At 45.9% G+C, this 22980-nt stretch overlaps 1 protein-coding gene across 2 annotated transcripts in view; it reads left to right on the forward strand.

Moving 5' to 3' along the window:
* Positions 1-297: 297 nt before the first annotated feature.
* The window catches only part of LOC130277662 (NAD(P)H dehydrogenase [quinone] 1-like), a 38286-nt gene continuing 15603 nt past the window's right edge, over positions 298-22980 (forward strand). The window contains exon 1 of one of the 2 annotated variants that reach the window (XM_056528396.1): positions 298-586. In XM_056528396.1, coding sequence (XP_056384371.1) covers positions 580-586 — 7 coding nt within the window. In that variant the 5' untranslated portion in view covers positions 298-579. Of the gene's footprint in view, positions 587-8959; positions 8980-22980 lie in introns of those variants that run through there. The other variant, XM_056528397.1, reaches the window with a different exon arrangement.

Below are 22980 nucleotides of genomic sequence, written 5' to 3' on the forward strand. Positions count from 1 at the left end.
CTCCTGTGACATCATGCCCGCAGTCAGACCTTAAGCTAGGAACCCCAAAATTTCTCATGACAACCCTGAATACATGTCAAATACAATATGGACACAAAAAAATCAAGCTGACAAAAAATGGCCTGAAATTAAGCTTCAAAATGCTTTGAATGAAAAAACGCCTCTAAAATTCCCATGTAAAACATGAATATTCAGAGGTATTTCTGTATAGTCACTGCCACACCGCAGAGTTGGGGATTGTGCCTTCTGCGATGTGCCAGGATGGGAGCTATAGTAAAATGTCTAATGGATTTGCTTTTATATTGTGCAAATCCGTATGATCCTATAGCATGGTAGAGGGAGAATTCCTTTCTAATTCTTGAGAGTCAGCAGCAGAATGACTGAGATACAATAGAGAGCAGGATCTGCCCTGGAAATCTACCACAAATTCTCTACACATGATCATGTAAAGCTGTGGTCTGTCACTTCATCCTCAGCTGCCTCCTCCCCAGGGCTAGGCTTCTCCCAGATCCACCCTTTACCAAGCAGGAACCGTGTTTGTTCTCAGAAGAAAACATCTACAGCACAGAGCAGACCGCAATGTTGGGTAAGTCCTGGACTGTGCACATTTCTCTCAGCAAAGTGCAAGATTCGTAAGGATAGCAGGGATCAAATACATGATGAGAAAGGCCTTATGAGGTGGGAGAGCTTTGTCTCTTTAAGGTTTAATCCTTGATATTCTTAAAAACAAAATCCGCCTTGTGAGCTTGTGTTTTGGTTGCAAGAATTAGTTTCATACAGTCTGCTACATGTCCCCATTTCCCCCCAGTTCTTTGGATAATGGTAATACAAACTGCTTAAATGGTTTCTCATAAGATAAGTCTTAAACAACCTTACGATGGCAAAGTTTTTATGAATTTCCGGCGAGTTTTTTTATTTTGTAATTTTTTTTTAATTTTTATTTATTTCCCCATAAAAGCCAAAATTGCCTCATGGCGTTTTTTGGGAAACAAACCCCACAACTAGATGTTAGCTGGGAGTCAGTAGGGAAATATGAGATGCCAAATCCACGTGCTATTTTTATAATTTTTTTTCTATTGCCATTTTTGGGCTCAGTGACCGTTTTCAAACATCGCAGCATGCTGAGCCTATGGCGTTGGTGTTTTTTTTCTTCTATGTGAGAAAAAAAACGCAAGAAAAAGCAATGAAAGTTTGGCATTTTTTTCTAACACACACACACACACCAGAGGAAAAAAAAAAACTGCCTCTTTTCTGCCATTTCCTCACAGGTTTTTTTTAATGTTTTGGTTACTTCCAAAAAACAGTAAGGCCCCATTCACATGAAATTCTGTTGCAGTGGCACATGGCGGAATTACTGCAGCTGAAACATCTGGCGTAGAAATTCAGATTTTGGAAAGAATGAACATGGTAGTGGTCCCATTGCCGGCTTGTTTTGCAGGTGCCTGCTGCTAGCGGATATTTCAAAGGTTTTTATTTTTTTTATTACTTCGAAAGGGATTTGGAAAATTAACTGGAGCCCTACTGGTTGCTATGAGCAACTGCACCACTTTCCCCATGCACTAGTTTTGATAAATGTCCCTGTAGACACATCAAGAAAAAAGGGAAAAACTAGGTTAGGGCAGAACCAAAATAATAGAAAAAATACCGTATTTATCGGGGTATACCACGCATCGGCCTATAACACGCACCCTCATTTTACCAAGGATATTTGGGTAAAAAAAGTTTTTTACCCAAATATCCTTGGTAAAATGAGGGTGCATGTGTGTGTATGTGTATACCCCGATACACCCCCAGGAAAGGCAGGGGGAGAGAGGCCGTTGCTGCCCACTTCTCTCCCCCTGCTTTTCCTGGGGTCTAGAGCCCTGCTGCCGCCGCTTCTCTCCCTCTGGCTATCGGCGCCGCTGCCCCATTGCCGGGGCCACTGCCCCATTGTCTCCCCCATCCCCGGTTGTATAATTACCTGTTGCCGTGGTCCAGTCCGCGCTGCTTTTGGCTCCGGTGTGGCGTCTCCTGCGTTGTTGGTATGCGCTGTGAGGCGCAATGACGAGTGACGTCTTAAGCGCGACGTCACTCGTCATTGCACAGCGCATAGCAACGACGCAGGAGACGCCACACCAGAGCCAGAAGCAGTGCGGACCCGACCCTGGCAACAGGTAGTTATAAGACCGGGGATGGGGGAGGTAATGGGGCAGCGGTGCTGATAGCCAGCAGGGCTCTAGACCCCAGGAAAGACAAGGGGAGAGAAGCGGGCAGCAACGGCCTCTCTCCCCCTGCCTTTCCTGGGGGCTTCTGCGGGGTCAGAAAAACCAGGGATGGGGGAGGCAATGGGGCAGTGGCGACGGCGGTCTCTGGACCCCAGGATAGGCAGGGGCAGAGAATCGGGCAGCAACGACAGGTCTCTGGACCTGCAAAAGCCGCGGCAGTTCATTGATTTAAAGCGCTCGCTTTAAATCATTGAACTGCAGCGGCTTATTGGCGTATAACACGCAGATAGACTTTAGGCAAAAAAATGTTGCCTAAAAAATGCGTGTTATACGCCGATAAATACGGTAATCCATTTTATTGATATCACTACATGTACAAGCACTATGGCCCTGATTTACTAAGTATTGTGTTTCTTTGTGGGTTTTAATTCCATTAAAGGGGTACTCTGCCCCTAGACATCTTATCCCCTATCCAAAGGATGGGGGATAAGATGTCAGATCGCCGGGGTCCCACTGCTGGGGACCCCGGGGATCGCTGCTGCAGCACCCCGCTATCATTACTGCACAGAGCGAGATCGCTCTGCACGTAATGACGGGCAATACAGGGGCCGGAGCATCGTTATGTCACAGCTCCGCCCCTCGTGATGTCACGGCCCGCCCCCGTCAATACAAGTCTATGGGAAGGGGGCGTGACGACTTGCCATAGACTTGCATTAAGGGGATGGGCCGTGATGTCAGGAGGGGCGGAGCCATGACGTCACACTGCTCCGGCCCCTGTATCGCCCGTCATTACGCACAGAGCGAACTCGCTCTGTGCAGTAATGATGGCGGGTTCTGCAGCGGCGATCTAACATCTTATCCCCTATCCTTTGGATAGGGGATAAGATGCCAGGGGCGGAGTACCCCTTTAAATTTTTTTCCACTCTATTTACTAAGGTTTTGTACTTTTCCTTACATTTTTTTATTTTTATTTTTTTTATTTTTTTTTACACACATGCTCTCCGTCGGGTATTTCCTCAGCTGAAATCCACCACATTTTCTGTGGAAACCTTAGTAAATATGTTGTTTTTTCTTGTGTAAATGTTGGGGACATGCCCTTTTCCCCCGAAGGCCACGCCCCTTTTGGGGTTTTCTCAGTAAAATGGAGAGTTAGTCGGGTTTTTTAATTTCTGGCGCAATGAGACAGAATCTGTCGCACAACCCGACAAAACATGTCGACTTTACAATAGTAAAGCAGGGCCTATATATTAACCCCTTAAGGACCAATCCCATGTTCAGCTTAAAGGAGAACTTCGGAATAGGAAAATTATCGTCCACACTGCCAGCAGTAAAAAATAAATAAACAGGTACATACCTTCCTTCGCTCCTCCGGTAACCGGTTCTTGTCTCCGCTGCGGTCCTCTTCCTGGTGGTCGGTGAGTCATACTGTGCTCAGACAATCACCTGCCACACCTGCTGCCGGGTCCGAAAACGTCACACTGCAGCTCAGCCTATCGCCGGCTGAGTCGGAACTTCGCTGTGGTCGGTGATTTGCTGAGCGCAGTATGACTTGCCGACCACCAGGAAGAGGACAATGGCGGAGATTGGAGCCAGTTACGGGAGGAGTGAAGAAAGGTACGTACCTGTTTGTTTTTTTACTGCCAGCAGTATGGACGATAATTTTCCTATTCCGGAGTTCTCCTTTAACTCCTTGGGGATGGAGGGCATACCTATATCCCCTCAGCCCACTTCCTTTCTATAAAGCGGGGCCACGCTGTGGCCCGCTTCATAGCTGGTCGGGCCCGGCCTCTAACAACGGCCGGGACCCGTGGCTAATAGCGCGCGGCACTGATTGCGGTGCCGTGCGCATTAACCCTTTAGACACGGCATTCAAAGTTGAATGCTGCATCTAAAGTGAAAGTAAAGCACTGCCTTTCAGCTCAGGGGTCTGTTCGGGATCGCCGCGGCATCCCAAACAGCTGTAAAGACAGCAGGAGGGCCCCTCCCTTCCTCCTCGCTCTCTGATCGCCGAATGACTGCTCAGTGCCTGAGATCCAGGCATGAGCAGTCAAGCGGCAGAATCATTGATCAATGGTTTCCTATGATAAACCATTGATCAATGTAAAAGATCAGTGTGTGCAGTGTTATAGCCCCCTATGGGATCTATAACACTGCAAAAAAAAAGTGACTAAAGATTATTTAACCCCTTCCCTAATAAGTTTCAATCACCCCCCTTTTCCCAATAAAAAAATAAAATAAAAACTGTGTAAATAAAAATAAGCATATGTGGTATCGCCGTGTGGAAATGTCAGAATTATAAAAATATATCGTTAATTAAACTGCACGGTCAATGGCGTACGCACAAAAAAGTCCAAAATACAGTATTTTTGGTAACTTTTTATACCATTAAATAATGAATTAAAAGCGATCAAAACAAAAGTGGTACCGATAAAAACTTCAGATCACGGCGCAAAAAATGAGCCCTCAAACTGCCCCATTCGTGGAAAAATAAAGTTACAGGGGTCAGAAGATGACATTTTTAAACGTATACATTTTCTTGCATGTAGTTATGATTTTTTTTCCAGAAGTACGACAAAATCAAACCTATATAAGTAGAGTATCATTTTAACCATATGGACCTACACAATAAACATAAGGTGTCATTTTTACCGAAAAATGCAATGCGTGGAAACGGAAACCCCCAAAATTTACTAAATGGCATTTTTTCTTCCATTTTGTCGCAAAATGATTATTTTTTTTTCTGTTTCGCCCTGGATTTTTGGGTTAATTCACTGTCACTGCAAAGTAGAATTGGTGGTGCAAAAAATAAGTGGAAAATTGAAAGGGTTATGATTTTTAAAAGGTAAGGAGGAAAAAATGAAAATGCAAAAAGTGGAAAAACGCTGAGTCATTAAGGGGTTAATCTGTTGGTCCATACGATTAAAATGATAGCCAACTCATATAGGTTTTATTTTGTTTTACTTCTGTTAAAAAATTATAACTTTGTGCACGAATATTAGTATGTATAAAAATGTCCCCTTTCGACCCCTGTACCTTAATTTCCGTATACGGGGATGTGTGAGGGCTCCTTTTTTTTGGCCGTGATCTGCAGTTTTTAGCGGTACCATTTTGCTATTTTGATGGGACTTTTTGATCATTTATTATACTTTTATTTTTTTTATTTTTTATGGTAATAAAAATGATCAAAAATTCTGGACTTTGACCATGCGGTTTAATTAACATTATATTTTATAGTTCGGACATTTACGCACGTGACCATACCATATGGTTTTTTTTTATTTTTTTCATTTCTATTATTTTTTATGGGAAAAGGGGGTGATTCAAACTTTTAGTAGGGAAGGGGTTAATTCACATTTCCAAACTTTTTTTTTTTTTTTTTACTTACCATTTTTTTGTCCCCATAGGGGGACTATTAAATGCAATCTTCTGATTGCATACACTGTTCAATGCTATGCCATAGCATAGTATGGATCAGTGTTATTGGTGCTTTATTTCTCCAGGCTGCTGAGGCCACTTGGAGCATCAGAGTGTTGAGCAGACAGTAAGGAAGCAGGTAAGGGCCCTCCTGTCATCCTCTCAGCTGATCGGGACACCGCGGGTTTACTGCGGTGGTCCTGATCTGCTCCGCTGAGCTGCCGGGAATGTATTTTTCTCATTTTAGACGTTGCAATCAACTTTGGGGTTAATGCCGGGCATCAACGCGATCAGTGATGTCTGGCATTAGACACAGGTTCTGGCAGCTGATAGCCGCCGGGACCAGCCCGCTCATGAGCCCGCGTCATAGCAGGGGAGCTGACACAGGGCGTACATGTACACCTTGCATCCTTAACAAGTTAAAAGGGTTATCCAGCAATAGAAAAATAGGCTATTTTTTTTCCAAAAAACAGCACCACACCTGTTGTGTGTGATATTACAACTTGGCTCCATTTACCGTATTTTTCGCACTATAGGACGCACCGGCGTATAAGACGCACCCAATTTATAGGTGCAAAATCTAAAATAATAAAGATTTTTAACCCAATAGTGGTCTTCAACCTGCGGACGACCTCCAAATGTTGCAAAACTACAACTCCCAGCATGCCCGGACAGCCGTTGGCTGTCCGGGCATGCTGGGAGTTGTAGTTTTGCAACATCTGGAGGTCCGCAGGTTGAAGACCACTGCATAGGAGGTAATACTCACGTGTCCCCGCCGCTCCAGACCCGTCACCGCTGCCCTGGATGTCGCTCCATCGCTGTTGCCGTGTCCCCGTTGCTCCGGAACGTCTCTGCTGCCGGCCGCGTATCCTCGCTCTCTGTCGCCGCCATCACGTCGTTAAGCACGCCGACGCACGTACGCGACGACGTGATGACGAGGAAGGAGAGCGCCGGCCATACAGGGGATCCCTGAATGGAGAAGACACCGAGGAGGCAGGTAAGGTCCCTCCCGGTGTCCTGTAAGCACTAACTCGGCTATTCAGTCGGGCTGTTCGGGACCGAACAGCCCGACTGAACAGCCGGGTTTAGGGTCACTTTCCCTTCAGACGAGGCGGTCAGCTTTGATCGCCGCATCTGAAGGGTTAATACAGGGCATCACCGCGATCGATGATGTCCTGTATTAGCCGCGGGTAACGGCCGTTGATGGCCGCAGGGACCGCCGCGATAGGTGTGTATCCGCCGTATAAGACGCACCGACTTTTTCCCCACAGTTTTGGGGAAGAAAAAGTGCGTCTTATACGGCGAAAAATACGGTACTTCAATTGGACTCAGCTACAAAACCACACCCAACCTGCAGACAAATGAGGTGCAGTTTATTTGAAGTGATCAGCTCTGTTTTTCTAATGCCGGATAAATCCTTTAACCACTTCTACAAATACCCAAAGCCAGATATTACGGGGAAAAAACAACAGTATAAACTTTGCAACATGTCTCTTGAGAACGTAATTATATCTCCTCGAAAATAAACGTCTCTATAGAAGCAATTGCAGTTCTCATTAGGGAGTTCCAGTATTCCAGCGAGCCTTGACATGAAAATTCTGTTTATTGAAGCTGCCCTACAGTAGACTACAAAACACTCATTGGAGACACTTGTGACTAATACAGCAAGGCAAGCAAAATGAGCAGCCAAAAATATATAGGAGGTAACTTATATGAAATTGTGTAGTTTGTAGTCATACACCAGCCCCCCCCTCCATGCATCTCTATGGGAGAGTCGGAATCCAACAACAGAGCTACAGTAAACTAACACTAATGCCGCACAGTTATACAGCTGGTAATATTTATTACATTCAGGGTCTATAGATATTGATGGCCATTGTAATAATCAATGTAGAATGCGTATCAGTGAGCAGATATAGGCTTATGTACATGGTACAGCAAACAGGATCACACATAACCAGGTTTGCCCTATTAGATGGGTCGACATGCTTCCATCAATCCCTATATAATGTGAGTGCCCCTTCCCTTCCATCACTTGTCGGCCACACGTCCTCTATTACACAGAGAGATATGCGGCCCACAAACTATTATTATTTTGTCAAAGTTGTCAAAAAGAATCGATCAGCTGATGAGTGTGTGGTGTCCCGGTACCGTATTGCATACCGTACCTTGGTTAGGGGTCCCCAAAGTCAGAGTTCCTAGTAACTGTGGGGTTCTGCTTCTTTAGTCATCCCCTAGTCACCCCTCATATAGTTAATATATTACTAAAATAAATGTACATACTGTATAGAAAGTGTATACTTACCTTGCATAGCGTCGCGTAGGGCCTGCGGGTCATGCGACTGTAGTTTAGTAAAAGGACCTTTGGAGGTTTTGGGTCATGTGATACCCACAGTGCCTTGTAAAGCTGATTGGCAGATGGTCTGGACCAATCCTAAAACGGCCAGCCCCTGCCCATATAAGGGAGCTGCAGCCAATAGACACTCTCTTGTTCCTGAGCTGCAGAGCAAGCAGCATCTCTTTCCTCGTGGGCTGCTGTTGAGTAAAGATCTGCGCAGCTGTCATCGGCAGCCACTGGGCCAAAGCCTGCCGCCTCGTCTCGAATCAAACAGTGAGCTTCTTCTAGCAAGGACCCTGGACCTAAACATAACCCTAAATCCAGCAGATCTGCGCATACTAAACCCTACTAAGCTAAAGAACTTACAAAAGTCCCAACCATACGTCAATCTCAGCTGAGCTGTACATAGACTTGGTTATAAAGACTGTTCCTGTATTCGCATGTTACAGAAAATCTTCAGTAAAGTTTATTCAAGTTTTCAGCAAAGCTCTGGTTGTGGACAATACTTTATTCTGCATCTACCTATCGCTCTTGGGAAGGGTGGTGATAGGCCAAGCCATACAGCATTTAACCCTCACCCTGGTGACACGACTGACAAGAGTTAATTATAACCGTGATATACCTCACAGCAACACCCCAACTGCCATACCCCCCCAAGGCACCACAAACGTTTACACGTTCAACCTGTTTGGCCCATAGTCACTTCATGAAATAGGATCCTAACTCTTGTTGGGGGAATGGAGAATGTTTAAAGGGGTTGTCCAGGCAAGAAGGTTTTTTTTTTTTGTGTGTTTTTTTTTCTTAGCTGGCCTAGTCTGCTGTGAAAATAAGAGAGATTCATCTAGCCTTGTCCCCCACTGCTGCCAGTTTCCCAAACTTCTGGTGACATACCATGTGGGCAGTCACTGCCTGCTCAGCCAATGACTTTGCTAAGGGGACGAATCTTGTTCACCAAGAAAGACACTGGAACTAGTAAAAAGAGGACCAGAGGTTAAAGAAATCGGCAGCAGCGGGACAGGCCAGGTATGTATATCTCTTTATTTTCACTGCAGCGGAGGCCATGTTTAAAAATAAATAAAAACATAAAAAACTCCCTGCCTGCTAGGCAACTCCTTTAACCCCTTAAGGACCAATCCCATTTTGACCTTAAAGGACAACTGCAGCGGAATTACACTTATCCCCTATCCACAGGATAGGGGATAAGTGTTTGATCGCGGGGGGGTCCAACCGCTGGGACCCCCCTCGATCTCCCTAACGGGGCGCCGGCATTAGCGCCCATGGTGACATAGCGTCTCCTCCCCGTCCCCATACAGTTCTATGGGGGATGCGGGGAGGCACGAATGCTGCCTCCCTGCCTCTCCCATAGAGATGTATGGAGGAGGCTTGCCAGCCGCAACGTCATGCTGTGGCTGGCATGCCCCCTGCACGGGAGAGCCGCGGCCCCGTACAGGAGATCGCCGGGGGCCCCAGCGTTCGGACCCCCCCCGATCAAACACTTATCTCCTATCCTCAAGATAAGGGATAAGTGTTTGTACCGCTGCAGATGTCCTTTAAGGACCAGGCCAATTTTATTTTTGCATTTTCCTTTTTTTTTTCCTCCTCGTCTTCAAAAAATCTTAACTTTTTTTCATATTTTCATCCACAGACTAGTATGAGGGCTTGTTTTTTGTGCGACCAGTTGTCCGTTGTAATGCCATCACTCATTTTACCATAAAATGTATGGCGCAACCAAAAAAAATACTACTTGTGTGGGGAAATTAAAAAGAAAACCGCAATTTAGCAAATTTTGGAAGGTTTCGTTTTCACGCCGTACAATTTACGGTAAAAAATACGTGTGTTCTTTATTCTTTGGGTCAATACGATTAAAAGGATACCCATGATAATATACTTTTCTACTATTGTTTTGCTTAAAAAAAAAAAATTTGATAACTTTTTAACCAAATTAGTATGTTTTAAAATACTTCTATTTTGATGACCTATAACTTAAAAATTTTTCCATGTAAGCGGCGGTATGAGGACTAATTTTTTGTGCCATGATCTGTACTTTTTATTGATGCCACATTTGTGTATATAAAACTTTTAATTTGTAATTTTTTTTTTATAAAATGTGACTCAAAAGCAGCGAAGGTTTATTTTTTTATTTTTATTATTTTTTACACGTTCACGCTGTTCAACATACGGGATCAGTAACATTTTATATTATAATTGTTTTTACACTTTATGGGGGTAAAATGGTGAAAAAAGGACATTTCACATTTTTATTGGGGGAGGGGATTTAAAAAAAAATAATAAATTTTTTTTTTTTTTTTTTTTTTACGTTCATATTTACACTTTAATAGTCCCCATAGGGGACTATCTATAGCAATCCTTTGATTGCTAATACTGTTCAGTGCTATGCATAGGGCATAGAACTGATCAGTGTTATGGCGACCCCGGGAGACGGCTGGAGCCAGGTGAGGGGACCTCCGACCGGCCTGCTGGATGATCGAATCCCCGCGGCAGCGCTGCAGGCGGTCCGATCATCCATTTAAAGTACTGCACTGCAGCCGATGCCGTGATCTGTATTGATCACGGCATCTTAGGGGTTAATGGCGGACATCTGCGCGATCGCGGATGTCCGCCATTACCGGGACACCGCTCATGATGCGAGGTCCGGTGCTCGCGGTCATGACTGAGCGTAAGTTAAGTACCATGACATACATTGTCGTTAAAGGGGTATTTCAGGAAATTTTATTTATTTATTTTAATATCAACTGGCTCAAGAAAGTTAAACAGATTTGTAAATTACTTCTATTGAAAAATCTCAATCCTTCCACTATATATCAGCTGCTGAAGTTGAGTTTTTTTTTTCTAGCAACAGTGCTCTCTGCTGACATCTCTGCTTGTCTCAGGAGTAGAAGAGGTTTGCTATGGGGATTTGCTTCTACTCTGGGCGTTTCCCGAGACACGTGTCATTAGAGAGCACTTAGACAGAATAATAATAATAATTTTATTTATATAGCGCCTACAGATTCCGCAGCGCTTACAATTATGGGGTACAAACAAAGACAAGTATCAGACATAATATTACACAATAACTATTCAAACAAGAGGTGAGGGGATATGTTGGGGATATGTTGGGGATATGTTGGGGATATGTTGGGGATATGTTGGGGATATGTTGGGGATATGTTGGGGATATGTTGGGGATATGTTGGGGATATGATGAGGCCAATTAGAGACTGTTATAGGCCTGTCTGAAGAGATGTGTTTTTAGGCCACGTTTGAAACTATGGATGTTGTTGTTGAGTCTGAGGGATTGAGAGATAGCATTCCAGAGAACCGGTGCAGCACGAGTGAAGTCTTGGAGACGGGAGTGAGAAGTTCGGATTACAGAAAAGAACTTAACTTCATAAGTACTGAAAGGATTAAGATTTTTTAATAGAAATAATTTACAAATCTGTTTAACTTTCTGGAGCCAGTTGATATGTGTGTAAAAAATAAATAAATAAAAAAGTAAAAAATATATATATTTTTTCCTGGATAACCCCTTTAAGTTTCTCTGTGTGTGCCTGTCTGCTTCTCTTCACCTGTTGGCCAGCAAACCTTTATCTAGCCACTATGGCAGGCATAGGTAGCCTTTAGCACTGCAAATGTTTTGATCTACATATCTCATGATGCTCATGCTGCCAAAGCATCATGGGAGACGTAGTCTAAAACCTCTGCACTTCCGGAGATTGCTTATGCCTGCACTATGGTTTCTATAGACAGACTATTCAGCCTAGCACACACAGCACTGGCATCGTACCTGCACTTAAAGGGGTACTCCGGTGGCAAACTTTATTTTTTTTTTTTTTTTTTTTTTTTTTATGAACTGGTGCCAGAAAGTTAAACAGATTTGTAAATTACTTCTATTTAAAAAATCTTAATCCTCTCAGTACTTTTTAGCAGCTGTATGCTACAGAGGAAATTCTTTTCTTTTCGAATTTCTTTTCTGTCTGACCACAGTGCTCTCTGCTGACGCCTCTGTCCGTGTCAGGAACTGTCCAGAGCAGCATAGGTTTGATATGGGGATTTTCTTCTGCTCTGGACAGTTCCTGATACGGGCATCAGGTGTCAGCAGAGAGAACTGTGGACAAGACAAAAAAGAAATTCAAAAAGAATTTCCTCTGTAGCATACAGCTGCTAATAAGTACTGGCAGGGTAAAGATTTTTTAATAGAAGTAATTTACAAATCTGTTTAATTTTCTAGCACCAGTTGATAAAAAAAAATAAAAAATTTCCACCGGAGTACTCCTTTAACACCTTAAGGACCCATGACGTATGCATACGTCTCCACACCCTGGGCTTTAAGGACCCATGACGTATGAAAACGTCCTGGCGTTTTCCGGTCCCTGCTGGGCAGAGATCAGAATCTGATGCCTGCTGAAATGCTTCAGCAGGCATCCAGGGCAAACGCAGAGGGGGGCCATATCAGCCCCCCATGTCGAAAATTGGCGCAAATCGCGAGGGAAATCGCCCCTGCGATCTGCGGCGTTACCGGGCTGATCGGGTCTCAGGGACCTGACCGCCCGGTAATTTTGCATGATCCCGGTTGTCACAGACAGCCAGGACCATGGGACCATGCTGAAGTATAGTATCCCCTGCGATTCCTCGGTTAGCTAACCGACCAATCGCAGGGGGGGGGGGGGGGGGCGGTTTCTTCCTCCCGCCCTGCACGGCCCCTGGAAGTTGGGAGAGAACGGGAGGAAGACCGGAGGACACGACGGGGGAGTGCTGGGGCCCGTCCCCGGTACTTACCTCGTTCCTGAAGACCCGGATCCCGGCGGCGGAGACGGCGGCGAGAGGTGAGTGGATCTTCGGCTGCGTCGCGGGACCTTTGCAGCAGTCCAGACCGCCGTAAAGCGATCTGGATTGCTCCATCTGGTCCCCTTACACTACAACTCCCAGCATGCCCAGACAGCCCTTGGCGTCCGGGCATGCTGGGAGTTGAAGTTTTGCAACATCTGGAGGTCCGCAGTTTTGGGACCACTGTGCCCTTCCAGATGTTGCAAAACTACACATCCTCAGCATGCCCTTACTGTCCAGGCATGCTGGGAGTTGTAGTTCTGTAACATCTGGAAGGGCACAGATTGGGAACCACTGTATTAGTGGTCTGCAAACTGTAGTCCTCCAGATGTTGCAAAACTACAAATCCAAGCATGCTGGGAGTTGTAGTTCGGCAACATTTGGCTCTAAAGATGTTGCCGAACTACTACTTCCAGCATGCCTGAGAATGTTTGGGAGTAGTGATTTTGCAACAACTGGAGGCACACTGGTTGGGAAACATTGTCTGTTTCCTAACTCTGTGTTTCCCAACCAGTGTGCCCTCCAGCTGTTGCAAAACTATAACTACCAGCATGCACTGATAGACTGTGCATGCTGGGAGTTGTAGTTTTGCAACAGCTGGAGGTTCCCCCCATGTGAATGTACAGGGTACATTCACATGGGCAGGGGGCTTACAGTGAGTATCAGGCTGCAAGTTTGCGATGCAGCAAATTTTGCGCGGCAGCTCAAACTCGCAACGGAAAACTCGCTGTAATCCCCCGCCCGTGTGACTGTACCCTAAAAAAACTACACTACCACAAAATAAAATAAAAAGTAAAAAACACTACATATACACATACCCCGACACAGCCCACCTCCCCAATAAAAATGAAAAAAGTCTGGTACGCCACTGTTTCCAAATTGGAGCCTCCTGCTGTTGCAAAACAACTCCCAGTATTGCTGGACAGCTGTTGACTGTCTAAGCATGCTGGGAGTTTTGCAACAGCTGGAGGCACCCTGTTTGGGAATCACTGGCATAGAATACCCCTGTGTCCACCCCTATGCAAATCCCTAATTCAGGCCTCAAATGCGCATGGCGCTCTCACTTCGGAGCCCTGTCGTATTTCAAGGCAACAGTTTAGGGTCACATATGGGGTATCGCCGTACTCGGGAGAAATTGCCTAACAAATTTTGGGGGGCTTTTTCTCCTTTAACCCCTTATGAAAAGGTGAAGTTGGGGTCTACACCAGCATGTTAGTGTAAAAAAAAATATTTTTTTTTACACTAACATGCTGGTGTTGCCCTTTACTTTTCATTTTGACAAGAGGTAAAAGGGGGGGGGGGAAGCCCCCCAAAATTTGTAATGCAATTTCTCCTGACTACGGAGATACCCCATATGTGGGCACAAAGTGCTCTGGGGGCGCACAACAAGGCCCAGAAGGGAGAGTGCACCATGTAAATTTGAGGTGATTTGCACAGGGGTGGCTGATTGTTACAGCAGTTTTGACAAACGCAAAAAAAAAAAAAAAAAAAAATGTGACCCCATTTCGGAAACTACACCCCTCACGGAATGTAATGAGGGGTGCAGTGAGAATTTACCCCCCACTGGTGTCTGACAGATCTTTGGAACAGTGGGCTGTGCAAATTAAAAATTTTGTACAGCCCACTGTTCCAAAGATCTGACAGACACCAGTGGGGGGTAAATGCTCACTGTACCCCTTGTTACGTTCCTCAAGTGGTCTAGTTTTCAAAATGGTATGCCATGTGTTTGTTTTTTTTTTTTTTTTTTTTTTTTTTGCTGTCCTGGCACCATAGGGGCTTCCTAAATGCGACATGCGAGATGGGGTTACAAATTTTGGGGGGTATTTTCTGCTATTAACCCTTGCAAAAATGTGAAATTTGGGGGGAAACACACATTTTAGTGAATTTTTTTTAACATATGCAAAAGTCATGAAACACCTGTGGGGTATTAAGGCTCACTTTATTCCTTGTTATGTTCCTCAAGGGGTCTAGTTTCCAAAATGGTATGCCATGTGTTTTTTTATTTATTTATTTATTTTTGCTGTTCTGGCTCCATAGGGGCTTCCTAAATGCAACATGCCCCCCCAAAAACCATTTCAGAAAAACGTACTCTCAAAAATCCTTTTGTCGCTCCTTCGCTTCTGAGCCCTCTACTGCGCCTGCCGAACACTTTACATAGACATATGAGGGATGTGCTTACTCGAGATAAATTGGGCTACAAGTAGAAGTATAAATTTTCTCCTTTTACCCCTTGTAAAAATTCAAAAATTGGGTCTACAAGAACATGCAAAGATTGTGAATTTTCTCCTTCACTTTGCTGCTATTCCTGTGAAACACCTAAAGGGTTAAAATGCTGACTGAATGTCATTTTGAATACTTTGGGGGGGGGGGGGGTGCAGTTTTTATAATGGGGTCATTTGTGGGGTATTTCTAAGATGAAGACCCTTCAAATCCACTTCAAACCTGAACTGGTCCTGAAAAATAGTGAGTTTGAAAATTTTGTGAAAAATTGGAAAACTGCTGCTGAACTTTGAAGCCCTTTGGTGTCTTCCAAAAGTAAAAACACATCAATTTTATGGTGTCTTCCAAAAGTAGATATATTGTATATGTGAATCAAATTTTTATTTTTTTTTGGAATATCCATTTTCCTTACAAGCAGAGAGCTTCAAAGTTAGAAAAATGCAAAATTTTCTAATTTTTCATGAAATTTTGGGATTTTTCACCAAGAAAGGATGCACGTTACCACAAAATGTTACCACTATGTTAACCCCTTAAGGACTCGGACGTTTTTTGCAATTCTGACCACTGTCACTTTAAACATTAAGAACTCTGGAATGCTTTTACTTATTCTGATTCTGAGACTGTTTTTTCGTGACATATTCTACTTTAACATAGTGGTAAAATTTTGTGGTAACTTGCATAATTTCTTGGTGAAAAATCCCAGAATTTCATGAAAAATTAGAAAATTTTGCATTTTTCTAACTTTGAAGCTCTCTGCTTGTAAGGAAAATGGATATTCCAAATATTTTTTTTTTATTGTTCACATTTCCAATATGTCTACTTTATGTTTGCATCATAAAATTGATGTGTTTTTACTTTTGGAAGACACCAGAGGGCTTCAAAGTTCAGCAGCAATTTTCCAATTTTTCACAAAATTTTGAAACTCTCTTTTTTTCAGGGACCAGTTCAGGTTTGAAGTGGATTTGAAGGGTCTTCATATTAGAAATACCCCACAAATTACCCCATTATAAAAACTACACCCCCCAAAGTATTCAAAATGACATTCAGTCAGCGTTTTAACCCTTTAGGTGTTTCACAGGAATAGCAGCAAAGTGAAGGAGAAAATTCACAATCTTCATTTTTTACACTCATGTTCTTGTAGACCCAATTTTAGAATTTTTTAAAAGGGGTAAAAGGAGAAAATGTATACTTATATTTGTAGCCCAATTTCTCTCGAGTAAGGACATACCTTATGTCTATGTAAAGTGTTCGGCGGGCTCAGAAGCGAAGGAGCGACAAGGGAATTTTGGAGAGTACGTTTTTCTGAAATGGTTTTTGGGGGGCATGTTGCATTTAGGAAGCCCCTATGGTGCCAGAACAGCAAAAAAAAACACATGGCATACCATTTTGGAAACTAGACCCCTTGATGAACGTAACAAGGAATAAAGTGAGCCTTAATATTGCACAGGTGTTTAGCGACTTTTGCATACGTAAAAAAATAAAAAAAATTCACTAAAAATGTTTCCCCCCCCCCCCCAAATTTCACAATTTGTAACCCCATCTCTTCTGAGTATGGAGGTACCCCATAAGTTGGCCTGAAGTGCACTATGGGCGAACTACAATGCTCAGAAGAGGAGGAGTCATATTTGGTTTTTTGAGACCAAATTTTGCTCGGGGGGGGCATATCGCATTTAGGAAGCCCCTATGGTGCCAGGACAGCAAAAAAAAAACACATGGCATACCATTTTGGAAACTAGACCCCTCGGTGAACGTAACAAGGGGTTAAGTGAACCTTTATACCCCACAGGTGTTTCACGACTTTTGCATATGTAAAAAAAAAATTTTTTTTTACCTAAAATGCTTGTTTTCCCAAAAATTTAACATTTTTAAAAAGGGTAAAAGCAGAAAATACCCCCCAAAATTTGTAACACAATTTCTCCCGAGTACGGCGATACCCCATATGTGACCCTAAACTGTTGCCTTGAAATATGACAGGGCTCCAAAGTGAGAGCGCCATGCCCATTTGAGGCCTAAATTAGGGATTGCATAGGGGTGGACATAGGGGTATTCTACGCCAGTGATTCCCAAACAGGGTGCTTCCAGCTGTTAAACTCCCAGCATGCTTGGACAGTCAACGGCTGTCCGGCAATACTGGGAGAAGTTGTTTTGCAACAGCTGGAGGCTCCGTTTTGGAAACGGTGGCGTACCAGACGTTTTTCATTTTTATTGGGGAGGGGGGCATGTGTAGGGGTATGTGTATATGTTAGTGTTTTTAGGGTACAGTCACACAGGCGGGGGTTCACAGTAAATTTGCCGCAGCTCAAACTTGCAGCCGGATACTTACTGTAAACCTCCGCCCATGTGAGTGTACCCTGTACATTCATATTGGGGGGGGGGGGGAGACATCCAGCTGTTGCAAAACTACAACTCCCAGCATGTGCTGACAGACTGTACATGCTGAGAGTTTTAGTTTTGCAACAGCTGTAGGCACACTGGTTATGTATCACTGAGTTTGTGACATTACTCAGTGTTTCGCAACCAGTGTGCCTCCAGCTGTTGCAAAACTACAACTCCCAGCATACACGTGCATGCTGGGAGTTGTAGTTTGCAACAGCTGGAGACACACCGGTCGTGAAACACTGAGTTAGGTAAAAAAAAAACTGAGTTTCACAACCAGTGTGCCTTCAGCTGTTGCAAAACTACAACTCTCAGCAGTCACCGACAGCCAATGGGCATGCTTGGAGTTGTAGTTATGCAACCGGCAGATGCACCACTACAACTCCCAGCATGCACTTTAGCTGTTTGTGCAAGCTGGGAGTTGTAGTTATACAACAGTTGAAGGTACACTTTTCCATAGAAAAAATGTGCCTCCAGCTGTTGCAAAACTATAAGTCCCTAGCATGCCCATAAGGGAATGCTGGGAGTTGTGGTGGTCTGCCTCCTGCTGTTGCATAACTACAGCTCCCAGCATGCCCTGTTTGCATGCTGGGAGCTGTTGCTAAACAGCAGGAGGCTGTCACTCACCACCTGCTGCTGCTCCGCTGCAGGTCAGTCCCTCGCCGCGGCCGTCGCTCCTGGGGCCCCGATCCCAACAGGGACGCTGGGGATCGGGGTCCCCAGCACCCGGGGTCGTCTTCCCGCTCACGTCCTCCGGAAGAGGGGCGGAGCGGGTTGCGGGAGTGACACCCGCAGCAGGCGCCCTGATTGGTCGGCCGGTAAACCGGCCGACGAATCAGGGCGATCGTGAGGTGGCCCTGCTGGCTCTGGCTGTTCGGGGCCGTCAGAGACGGCCCTGATCAGCCAGTAATTCCGGGTCACCGGAGACCCGATTGACCCGGAATCGCCGCAGATCGCTGGACTGAATTGTCCAGCGATCTGCGGCCATCGCCGACATGGGGGGGCATAATGACCCCCCTGGGCGATATGCCGGGATGCCTGCTGAACGATTTCAGCAGGCATCCGGCTCCGGTCCCCAACCGGCTAGCGGTGGGGACCGGAATTCCCACGGGCGTATGGATACGCCCTGCGTCCTTAACATATTTACAATGGGGGGAACACTGCAGGGGGCCCTTGGGACACTGCCTGACAGGGCAGGGAAGGTACGGGGTAACACCATCCGGTACTGGGCCACCTCATATATGTGGTGCCACGGGGGTTGCTAGGAATATCTGATCACTTTTTGACGCCTGGGCGCCGTTATCCTATACATGGTCAGAGGTTGGAGACAGTTTCTCCTGGGCCAGACACGGGGAGTAAAGAAAGACAACAGGCCACTAGGGTTCTGACAAAGTCCTCAGACTTTCTCCACCAGGCTTGAATTTCCTCTATGCTGGAGATCCTTGCAGAATGGCTGGATAAGACGTTAGGTTTGTTTTGGACCTTCCTCAGAGCTTCTCCACATACAGCTCACACCTTTGCCACACTTGTGCTCTGAACACAGCTCTAGGCTTAACTCGGGGCAACCCCTCCCCCCCCCCACTTCTCTATATACTAAGGAATTTAGGGGTTCCTATTGGGAGGCAGGGTCACATGGGCCTGCCTTTTCCTCTCTTAAAGGTAGAACACATAAATAACACATAACATAATACTTAGGAAAATATACAAAACATCTGATAAAGTGCTTGAACATTATAATAAAAACCAGTCTTTTAGGGGCCCAACACCTGTGCCACAGGTCTGCCTGAGGAAGTTCGAAGCCCACAGGACAGCCTTTAGTCCTGGGACACCACATATAAATTCATTAAAATAAAAAGGGCCTCTTAAAAAAAAAAAAAAAAGCTCTAGATTCTTGCCAATTAGGTGTTGCACTTCCCTGAAAACTGCTGTACATTGCCTTTTGTTAGGGGAATTCTGTCTGTAGCAGCAGAGACCAAGGCACAACATTGGAAGATGGGGTGGGGCTTGCAGGGGGAGATAGAGACTGTATGCATTCAATCTGAGCCTGTCTGTCTCTTCCAGAGGGTTCATGCTGTGTCTGGAAGGTATATCAAAGCTTCTTTCACATCTGTGACCACTAATAATAATTTGCACAGCCATCCCTTGTGTAAATACTTGTGTTCTTACTATGTACACATTGCAGCCCTCTCCCCTCCTTTTGGTTTGTAATCACCACTAGCAGCGGCAGCATATTACTCAGATCAGGGACCTTTGTGATATACCGTATTTTTCGCCGTATAAGACGCACTTTTTCTTCCCCACTTTTTCTTTGGGGGGAAAAAGTTGGTGCGTCTTATACGGCGAATACACCCCTATCGCTGCGGTCCCTGCGGCCATCAACGGCCGGGACCCGCCGCTAATACAGGACATCACCGATCGCTGACCGCCGCGTCTGAAGGGAAAGTGACACTAACCCGGCTGTTCAGTCGGGCTGTTCGGGACCGCCACGATTTCACTGCGGCGGTCCCGAACAGCCCTACTGAATAGCCGGGTTAGTGCTTACAGGACACCGGGAGGGACCTTACCTGTCTCCTCTGTGTCTTCTCTGTTCAGGGATCCCCTGTATGGCCGGCGCTCTCCTTCCTCGTCATCACGTCGTCGCGTACGTGCGTCGGCGTGCGTAACTATGTGATGGCGGCGACGGAGAGCGAGGATACCCGGCCGGCAGCAGAGACGTTCCGGAGCGACGGGGACACGGCGACAGCGATGGAGCGACATCCAGGGCAGCGGTGACGGGTCCGGAGCGGCAGGGACACTTGAGTATTACCTCCAATGCAGTGGTCTTCAATCTGCGGACCTCCAGATGTTGCAAAACTACAACTCCCTGCATGCCCGGACAGCCAACGGCTGTCCGGGCATGCTGGGAGTTGTAGTTTTGCAACATCTGGAGGTCCGCAGATTGAAGACCACTATTGGGTTAAAAATCTTTATTTTTTTAAATTTTGCACCTATAAATTGGGTGCGTCTTATAGGGCGAAAAATACGGTAACTCCTTCTTTGCTGAACATTCTGATCATCTTAAAAACCCAGTGCACCAATAACTCCCTTCTCCCACTGTATTTTATCTATAGTACTGTACGGTGTTAATTATCCCCAGCACAGTGCCAGCCTTTTGAGTCCAGTGCTTTTTCTGGCACCAGCAGAGACTGCTCATTATGTTTGATCAATTGTACAAATACGATAACAAATATTAAAACCACAGAAGGAGGTACAGAAGTAGAAATACGTTTTCTTCTCAACAAGGAAGGCAGGAAAATGATGACCATATGTGCAGGTAAATGCAGAAAGTAATGTAGAGCTATTTGTTGCCCAAAGTAAGATAGGTTGAAGAAAAGGGAATGAGTTATTGAGGCACCTGAGAATCTTGCCAGAATGCCTGGTTACATATCGGAAAATTACCATGACCTAATTCTTATACAGTGTAAACATAGGCACCCGGCCCAGATTTTCACTTCTTAAAAATTTCAAAAAAAAAATGCTCTGGTAAATTGTAACCCAATCTGTGATTAGTTGCTATGGGAAATGCAGACAGATTTTGATAAATCTGGAGTACCTGTTACTATAGTGTTCCTTATGTAATTAGCAGACACTTTCCCATGAACTTGCTTTTAAAATTATCAACATAAATATGTTTAAAATGTAATCTAAAAAACTGTTCTGTTCCCTGCCACAATTAAAGGAGAACTACGGGATTGAACATTTTATCCCCTATCCTAAGGATAGAGGATAAGTTTCAGATCGCGGGGGGTCCGACCGCTGGGGCCCCCCACGATCTCCCGTACGGGGCCCCGGCTCTCTGCATAGAGAGCACGTGCCGACCACCGCACGAGGTGGCGGCTGACACACGCCCTCCATTTACTGCTATGGGAGAGCCGAATCGCTGCCTTCGGCAATTTCCGGCTCTCCCATAGCAGTGTATGGAGGGGGCATGTCAGCCGCTGCTTCGTGTGGTGGCCAACACTCCCTCTCTAACCAGAGAGCCGGGGCCCCGTACGGGAGATAGTGGGGGGCCCCAGCGGTTGGACCCCAAGCGATCTGAAACTTATCCCCTATCCTTAAGATAGGGGATACATTTTTCAATCCCGTAGTTCTCCTTTTAATACAGTTTGGTCTCCTCCTGGCTTGGCAGGAGACCAAACTAAGGAAGTGCTTCTCTGCGCTGAGCTTGATTGACAGCTGCACAGAAAGTGAAAGCGCCACAGATTCCCACAGAAAGCTGCACAGAAAGAAAGCTGCAGGAGAACCTCACTGATGGCAACACAGACTGAAATATGTACAGAACTTGAGGTCTTCTATTCATCACAGCTCTGCAACCATGTGAGGGTAGAAGTGGTCCCCCAGCAGTCCCCCAGGCTTCAGTGATGTCATGCCTGCTGGGAAATGACCACTTTCTCCTGCTGGGAAATTGCACTATGTGAGCAAGAAGAAAGGCAAGATGCACAGCTTTTAAAGCTCTGAAAATTTTAAGGGCTGGAGGGGTGTTAGGAGTAGTTAGGGAACATAGTCTGAGTTAGTTTAGAACAGTTTATTTGGTGACAGGTTCTTTTTAAACATCAAATTTATCACAGCTGTTTACCCAGTTTTGCACCAGACATTTGGCACCACAGGAAGCCCTGGAAGTGAGTCCTTCGGCCGCCACTGCTAGCGGGAGGCCCGGTGAGGCCAGCGGTCGGGGGGCGCGCACGTTGGTGGCCTTGCTGCAGCAGCCACGAACACGGGACGCGCATGCGGCACATCCCGTTAGCGACGTAGGGGGCATGGATCGGCGGCCTGCTCCCACGTGGTGCCCATGGAGAGGGAGCAGGCCAGGAGAGGAGCTGCGAGATCCCCGGCTGTTTGCAGTTTTTTCTGGACGGTTTGCAAGCGTTGCTGCGGGGTAGCGGATTGGGGGTGGGGGAGTCGTCGGTTCCTGGGTGGGGCGCAGCGACTAAGGTAGTAGGGCCGGGTGCGCCGGAGGTGGCGGTTGCTGCGGTGCCTGCTGGCGGTGCTGGGGTTGCTTTTGGGGGGTCTTCTCCTGTTGTCGCGGCTTCTGGGGCTGGAGGGGGTGTTAGGTTGGCTGATGCGGCTAGGGTGGAGGTCTATGTTTGCTCTGAGGGCCCCTTAGGGGCGCACCTCAAAGCGGAAGTGAGAGAAAAAATTTGGAAGCGGGAGTATGTAGATATTTTTTCACTGCTCCCGCTTGAAAAATGTAATCTGGACAAGGTTCGGCCTGACGAGTCGAAGAGGTTGGAGAAAGTGGAGGAGGAGGAGTGTCGGCGGTATCGGCTTATTCCGCGGACCTTCTCGAACTGGCTTCAGGCCTTTGCGATTTTGGCCAGCATAGTGGGGGAAAAGGTGCCTGAGCACTGCTCCGTCCTCTTTTGCTATATGGATGCAGTGGGCGAGGCTTATCGGGTCTATCGGGGCTTGGCTGCGGTACGATGAACAGTTCCGGCAGCGGATGGCGGTGTGCCCTGACTTGCGGTGGGACCATAAGGACATCGGGTTGTGGATGCAGCTTAAGGCAGCTCCACGCAGCGGGACTGGATTGCAGTCCTTTCAGGATGGCACCGGGGGAGTTGG

The sequence above is a fragment of the Hyla sarda genome, chromosome 6 (genome assembly GCF_029499605.1).
Source record: "Hyla sarda isolate aHylSar1 chromosome 6, aHylSar1.hap1, whole genome shotgun sequence".
NCBI classification, from domain to species: Eukaryota; Metazoa; Chordata; class Amphibia; order Anura; family Hylidae; genus Hyla; species Hyla sarda.